Raw genomic sequence first — 8,290 nt, 5'->3', positions numbered from 1 at the left:
TCCAGGCTCTACTTTACTTTATCCTTCCGGATCCATTTCTTTTCCGTTCTTCCATTTGTCCCCCTTCATTTTCTTCTTATCCCCTTTTCTTTCCTCTTCTCGGCTCTCTGTTTGCTTGTTCTCGAGCCTTTGCTCTCTTTTCTTTTTTAAGTCTCCCTCTCTCTCTTCACATCTTTTTTGTATTTTTAAAAACATTTCCATTTATTTTTCCTATCAAGGGGAAGGAAACAGACATTCATCTTCCTTCTAGCTGTAGAAATGGGTGATTTTGGAAACGCGTCTGTCATCTTCTCCTACTTTAGTCTGTTCTCGTGTCCGCTGTGTCCCCTCCTGCTGCCCAACTCACTTCATGGCCTCCTCACAGTGATGCTTTATTAGATGAAGGTGAAGAGTCCCCCCATCGATAGAAAATGAGCCTGTTGGCCAGAAGTATGCGAAAAGATCCTCAGTTGTTGGTGTTCCTCCGGTGTTGATGTGGACAAATCAGCTGTCTGAAAACCAAAGATCTTCTCTGTGTTGAAAGGACGGATAGATTCTTCTATCTTCTCCTGCTGATGAGGAGTCGCAACTGTCTGATATTAGAGGAGAACTTTGCTGTGACTGGTTGCTTCACGCGACTGATGGACCTCGAGTTTGACTCACGGAACAATTAGGAGACAAAGATCTCAGTTTTCTGGGTTTTTTAGTAACAAGTGCTGCTGAGCAGAGTTTGGGAAGTTGTTTTTTTTTAATTCTCCCTCTCTACCCATGTTTTCATCCATTTTTCCATCTTGCCTTCTTTCTCTGCCTGCTCTTCTTTATCTCAGCCCACTATCTTCTTGCTTCTTCCCGGCCTCGTCCTGTGTGTTTGTTGTTTTCAACATCTTCTGCCCTCGTTTCTTCATCCCTCACGATTGCTTCTTTATCTCCTTCCCAAATTTTTTTGACCTTATCCTCCCACATGCCTCTTTTTATAATTCCTCACATTTTTCTTCCACTCAGACAGTCCGTACATCTCCTACACTCTTCTTTCATCTTTTCTCTCTCTCTCTCTCTCTCTCTCTCTCTCTCTCTCTCTCTCTCTCTCTCTCCTCCTCCTCCTCCTCCTCCTCTTCAGTTTCCAGCACTGAAGCATCACTGAGCAGCAGGAGCTGTGTCGCTCAGTGATACAACGACGGGCATCAAAGTGAGGACATCCGCCTTTTCTTTTCTTTTGCCTGTTTCCTTTTGATCTTTTTCGGAGAGCAGCAGGGTGAAGGTAGCATGAATTCCAAACTGGGTTTGTGTTCCGTCTCAAGCTGGCTGGACATAAATAGGACCGGCTTGTAGCTTCAGTACCAGACCGCTTCAGCAGCTGTGATTTGTTAAAACCTCTCATTTGAACCATGTAGATGTTTCTAGTGACACAAATTTTCTGGTGACACTATTGACAGATTTCTTTAAAAAAAACAAAAAACCCTTGAACTTTGAATGAGCTTTTGAATGTAAAAACAAAGTGTTGGCTTCCCTGTGAGGGCATTTAACCAGGATGGACATGTCGGATATATTCCACTCCATATCCTCTTTATCACTAAACTCTTCCCTGGAAAACAACCAGACCGCCTCTTCTTCCCCGAGGTCTCCTCCTCTACCTCCTCACTCCAAAGTGGCATCAATCTGCATCGTGCTGGTGGTCACCATCATCATCCTGGGCACTGTGGTGGGCAACGTCCTGGTCGTGGTGGCAGTGTTCACCAGCCGGGCTCTGAGGGCACCACAGAACCTGTTCCTGGTGTCTCTGGCATCTGCAGATATCCTGGTGGCAACTCTGGTCATCCCCTTCTCCTTAGCCAATGAGGTGAGTTTGTCACAGCGGCTAATCACATGTTACAGACCAGATCTGATGTGGTTTGAGTATCAATAATCAGCAGTTAGACTGTTTAAACAAGAATTATTTAACACAGGATGCAAAGTAATGAAAAAATGCCCATCCCAGATGATATTAAAAGTACATGTATTCTAATATTGCCATAGTTTTAAGTTGGAAGACCTTTGATCAGGAATGGAAACACTTTTCATGTGTGGCTCATGCAGCAGCCGACCACCAGGGGGCTAGCCTGGATGTTTTCCTTCATTTCATTCAGATCCTTTAACTCTATATACACTCATCTGAACCACATTAGCCACAAACACACCCCACACTTTGAAGATAGGATGAGAAGAAACACTGAAGAGTCCTCCAAGGATAATCAACAGTATCTCAGATGGAACCATATTTGAGCGAAGCATTTCTCAGAGAAGCGGTCTCGCCTGCCGCTCTCGCGCTCCTTTACTGCAAACAAAAACAGCAGCCTGAGAAGCAGAACAGACATCAAACATGTTTTACCACGCCGTTAACTAAAGCTTCAGATGCAGACCAACTAGGTCGTTTAACTGGGTTACACTCTGTGTCCCAGTACACCAGGGAAGGAGCGGAGCCCTGTGTCCAACTCAACTGAAAGGCGGTGAAACAACGGGGGCATTCGAGTGTACGTGCCTCCATCTTGTTCTTGTTTTTCTCTTGCAGATTTATGTTGTTTAACCTCTTGGTCAAAAAAGCAGCTGAGGCAGTTCCACCTGTAACTGAATGAAATCTGAAACACGACTTTGAAGGCTTTTGTTGTCGCTTAACAACCTTAGAGGAAACTGTTACTCTAAACTGTTCCTTTTTGACATTTTAGCATGTGGGTACATGTTTACATCTTGCATTGCTGTTCGTAAATGCAGCCCCACTCAGCTGCTATCTGGAGGTTGATGGATGTTTTCTGGGCACAAACTATAAATACGGTGAATAGCTGCTGGTTATTAATACATATAAACAGTTGGATATGATTGATGGGGGGGTTCTTGTGTTTTGTGGGTTCACCAGGATGCCACTGACCAATCAACACAAGGATCAATAGTTATTTTATCTTTGTGTCTGTGTAAATATCTGTAAGGCTTCGACACATCTCCATCATCTGTCATTTCAGATCATGGGCTACTGGTACTTTGGTTCCACCTGGTGCTCGCTGTACCTGGCGTTGGACATCCTCTTCTGCACCTCCTCCATCGTCCACCTCTGCGCTATCAGCCTCGACCGCTACTGGTCCGTGACCAAGGCCGTCAGCTACAACCGCAAACGAACGCCAAAGCGGATTAAAGCCATGATCAGCATAGTGTGGTTCATATCGATCGTAATCTCCTCGCCGCCACTTCTCATGACGCAGAAAGAGGAGGCCCCAAAGAGCGTGGAGGGCGAGAGCGCCGCACAGGGGCAGGAGTGTCTTCTCATCAACCAGACCTGGTACATCCTCTCCTCCTGTCTCGTGTCCTTCTTCGCACCCGGGGTCATCATGATACTTGTTTACTGTAAGATCTATCGAGTTGCCAAGCAACGGGCCTCCACCGTGTTTGTGGCAAAGAATGTGATGGAGCGGCAGCCGTCGCAGTCGGAGACCTGCTTCGTGGCCGCCGGCGGGACGTGCAGGGGTAGCGGCAGCAGTAAGCCCCAGTACGTGGCGGACGGCCAGCAGGCGGCCAACCACACCGTGGAGAATGTCGGAGGTCACAGACACGGGGAGCTGGACGACATCGACCTCGAAGAGAGAAGCTGTGAAGTGGACACCAAACCCGCTTTTCCGGCTCTTCGTTTCCCCAGAAGAGCCGGAGGGACCGTCAACGAGGACGGGAAAGACCAAAACAAGCTGAAGCCGCCGGCTCTGCCGCCTCCTCCTTCCTGCATATCGTGGGCGTCGTCCGACCACTCCCAGCACTTCCTGCTCCCATCCCCACTGCCACACCGCAACCGCCAGTCGTCACTGTCCAGAACCAAAGTCGCACAGATGCGGGAGAAGCGCTTTACGTTCGTGCTGGCCGTGGTCATGGGCGTGTTCGTCCTCTGCTGGTTCCCGTTTTTCTTCACGTATAGCCTTCACGCCGTCTGCCGGGAGAACTGCACAATCCCCGACACCCTCTTCAACCTGTTCTTCTGGATCGGTTACTGCAACAGCTGCCTGAACCCCATCATATACACCATCTTCAACCGGGACTTCAGGCGGGCCTTTAAGAAGATTCTGTTTGAGAACCACAAACGAACGTGAGCGCGTCTGTCACACAGTCCCCATCCAGTTTTCACTGTGCTGTCAAACTGACATTAAAGGGCTCGTCATTCAGCCTGGGTAATGATTCATTATTCAGGTCCTCGCTAACTGATTCAGCAGTCATTCTGTATTATATGAAGGGTGGTGGTGGTGTGGGGGCCAATGATGATGACATTGCGGGTGAATGCTCAGTTTCATCATTACAGCTCAGCTGACGTCTAAAATTGATTTTCAGTTGCACAAATAATTCAGGGAATAACGTCCCCGATGCACGAAAAATCTACCTGCCTTATTCTTACATTAGCATTAAAATGTTACTCAACACATTGGGGGGAGGGGGACGAAATATTTAATGAATCTCTGCTCTCCGGAGGGATTTTTATGACATATCATTATAATGAAGCTGAATAACAGTAGCCGGTCTTCAGCTCAGGGCCAAGGAGGTTAGAGATTGGTGTGCAGGCAGCAGATGAGCTGAGCCACCGTGAACACTGACAACAGAAACAAATTAGCCTCCAAATTCAATCAGCTCGAGTCTCAGACCAAAAACTGACGGCCATTATCTGAAGTTCAAGATGAAATAACAAGATGTGGCTCTTGGAGGAGGGGAGACCCGTGCACAGCTGCTGACCTCTGACCCGCAACCACCACTGATTCAATCTGATATTCCAGACTGTCAGAAAATAGCACTGCCAGGAAGCAAAAGTGCTTGCTTGTTTTGCAAAGTTCAAGGTGTGATTATCCCAAGATTCCGATCGTTATTGCATGGCTACGGTTGCTATGCAACATTTTGACTTTATAGTTGTGTAACTCACCAATAGCCTGTTTTTTTTAACAGCACTGAAAATGACCCCTGGTGCTCAGTGGACACGGTGGTCGCCGGGGGGTCACCGGGTATTTGGGGTGTCAAACAACAACGCTGCAAAGTTAAGCTGAGCCGAAAAAGCCTGAGCATAAACATGACCGATGAAATCCAGGAGAGGTGCAGACCTGAGATAAACCGTCCTTGCCACAGCCGGGATGAAACGAAAGCTGGAGCCGCCGATTAAGGCTAAATAACGCCGTTAGCCACATAATCGGCGTAAACAGGTGGGAGGAATCTGTAATGTGAGCGGAGCAGAGAGTGTGTGAGCATACACGTCAGGTTGAAAAATAAAGAACGTGAAGCCATGCTACACGGGAGAGTGTGGGAGAGTGTGTGTTTGTGTGTGTGTGTGTGTGTGTCTTTTGTTCATTTTGCTATCAGATCTGTGTCTCCACATTCATCTGGAAAAGCCCATCTTATTTCAGCGATGGTTTCGGAGCAGCTGTGCATTTCCAGCATCCTTCACTCTTCCGAGAACACTTTGAACCTTTTGCACCGGATCGTCTTTATGACACACAAGTGCACAAACCATCTGCAAATAAATGCCAGAGTTGCGGACCTTCAGGGTGCTGAGGTGCTGACGTGTTCCAATTAACTGGCACGATATCAATTAGGCTTCTGAAGCAGTGACATCTTAAGGTTTTAAAGCTCCTCGACAACAAAAACAAATGCAGCATTTGTACACGAAGGAGAGGGAGTTAATGAACCACGTTTCTGAGGGACATTATTTAGACAGAATTGTCGTCTGACACAGAACACAAAATGAGTTTTCCTGACACTCAGCTGAGCACAGGTGAGCCTCAGTCTAGTTATTTAACTCTGAGTGTTTGCAACTAATTGAACCAGTATTTAAAGGGTGAATCAACAGGCAGAGGCAGACAGTTGAAGACCGTCTGATCATTGCTCTGATCAAAAGAGGCTGAAATTAAGAGTTCTGCTCACACTATGCAGCTCCTGTTTGATGTTTACTGACTGCCGTTATTGAATCTTTTGTTAGGAGGCGCGCCGACAACAAGGGCACTGATTCAGAATCTTGTGAAAATAGGATTAATTGCTGCTGTTGCCGCGTGGGCGTTAACGAGCCACTAGATGCTAACAGCAGATTAGCAGTAACGGCTCCCGCGGCTGGTTTGAATAAGCACATCTGGCTACATTTCACCACTGCTGAAGACCAAATATTTGCACCCCCAGAGGGCCCCCCGTGGGCCCCAGCATCACCCCATAATGGCTTCCTTTTATGTGATGTCCCATTTCTTCATCTGTCCCTTTTAAATACCGCGATGTCTGTAGCGGGCTGAGAAGCAGAGGGTTTCTGGTTCGAGTCCCAGTGCAGACCAAACATGGAAGGTGTTCTGGTATTAGGGGAAGGTGCCAGAACACCTCCAGAGCACTGCCAAGGTGCGCAAGGTACCGAACCCACAATTGCTCATATGGATGAACTAGCAACTCATCCAGGGGTGGACCTGCCTAACTCTAACCCCCCCCGTGACCCTGAAAGGGATAAGGCAGTTAAGAAGTTAAGCAGTTAAGAAGATGAGAGATTTATCTAATTATCTGTACATGTCCAGGAGTTAATTTCTCTATGCACCTTGAAAATCTGACTTTTAAAAGTTGAGAGTACATGAAGCTCAGACAGTATCTACTGAGAGGTCTGTACAAACACACACACACACACACACACACACACACACACACACACACACACACACACATCTCCTTGTACTTATAGCCTTGTGAGTACTTTCATCCTTTTATTCCCCAGCTCTAACCCTAACCATCCTTCTCGTAACCCTAACCCTGACTCTAACCTCCACCCAATTCAAACCTTAACCTTGCCACCAGGTATTAACCCTCAAACAGTCCTTTGAATTTGTAAGAAATCTCCTCAATTCCTCAATGTCCTCAATTCCCGAACCTATCCTCATTTTGCTAGTAGAATGAGTATTTTAGTACTCAGTATGTAGCAAGTCCAAGAACACACACACACACACACACACACACACACACACACACACACACACCGTGGTTAACGTGGACTGGCAGGTTGAATTTCACCAACTCATTTATCTGTGTGACCGACTGGAGGGAGACAAAAGACGCGGAGCAAGAAAGAGGAGCAAACAAGAGAAAATGGCGAGATCGCAGCAAGGAGGCTGGGACACAAACAGTTTAGTACAAGTGAAAGCTAACAGCCCCCCTCCAGGACTGGAAAACCTTCAGGTCTCTCTTCAACTGGGTCCAAGACCCCCATAGACCCCCATGGTCTCAACACTCAGTTGATCTTAAGACGGGATTTTACAAAATTACTCTGACTTCCCTGATTATCCTCATGATTGTTTCCCCCTACATGTTCTTCACATCAGCTTTTTCATCTACACTTCCTCTTTAAGCTCTCTCTCACACACACACACACACACACACCACACACACACACACACACACACACACACACATACACAGGCAGGCACGCACATTCTGTCAGCAAACCCCTGATAATTATTCTCTGATAAGCTCTTTAAAATGAGTTTCAAAATGGATTCATATCCTCAATTTAGGCAGCCGCCGCCACCTGACACCATCTAACAGTGAGATAAAGCCGTGTGTCCTTGGGACGAAGTCAATTTACTCGCTGTGATGGAATAAGTTTGGACTGGGGAGACTGGGAAATTAATCAACTGCCTCCAGTCATTCATTCTGCAAAAGTAAATACTGGAAGCATCTTCCTCAAATTTGGCTGCCCAGTTTTACCTTTTCAGACTTTAAACACATCAAAATCTGCATTCGCCCGTCCGAAGAAGCTTTTAAATCAATTTTGAGCTGCAAATATGGAGACAGCTCTTAAAAGCATGTTTTCCCCCTGTCAGAAACTATTTTGTTACTTTTAGCTTAACACCAAGTCTATTTTAAAATTCTGCTTATCTCTGTGAATATTTAACACCAAACGGAAGATTATTTATAGTATATTTTTGCTCAGACTTTGTCTGATCTTTCTCCAGCTGTCCTGCTACTGTGAAGGCAGAATATAAATTATTAAAGCTTTGAACTTCTATATTTTCTGTTTTGCACTTGTCTTTACCTGTTTTTCTGTATAGTTTGATGCTTGTGTGTCTAATAAAAGCATTTCCCAGAAAAACAAATCCACCATAGAAGACAGACGGGTTTAAAACGTGACGCGTGCTTCACACTGAGCCATTAACTAAGAAATGGGGACGGGGCCTTTCGGGCTGTCGCGTCCCTCAGGTGACAGATTTGGACGGGTGCTGAGCTGAGCTGACGGCTCTAATGACGTCTGAAACGGCTGAGTTCACCTGTCAGCGGGACTCACACCAACATTTGTAGCAGAAAT

At 46.4% G+C, this 8,290-nt stretch overlaps 1 protein-coding gene across 1 annotated transcript; it reads left to right on the top strand.

Moving 5' to 3' along the window:
- Positions 1-1,090: 1,090 nt before the first annotated feature.
- LOC130518698 (alpha-2Db adrenergic receptor-like) lies at positions 1,091-4,151 on the top strand. Its single transcript, XM_057021520.1, has 2 exons — positions 1,091-1,816; positions 2,970-4,151. The coding sequence occupies exons 1-2, from the start codon at positions 1,508-1,510 to the stop codon at positions 4,077-4,079; spliced, it is 1,419 nt and encodes a 472-aa protein (XP_056877500.1). The 5' UTR covers positions 1,091-1,507; the 3' UTR covers positions 4,080-4,151.
- Positions 4,152-8,290: the final 4,139 nt, after the last annotated feature.

This window comes from Takifugu flavidus, chromosome 2 (assembly GCF_003711565.1).
Source record: "Takifugu flavidus isolate HTHZ2018 chromosome 2, ASM371156v2, whole genome shotgun sequence".
Classification (NCBI taxonomy): domain Eukaryota; kingdom Metazoa; phylum Chordata; class Actinopteri; order Tetraodontiformes; family Tetraodontidae; genus Takifugu; species Takifugu flavidus.
The sequence above is the reverse complement of the archived record's forward strand: the minus strand, read 5'-3'. Positions and strand labels throughout refer to the sequence as shown.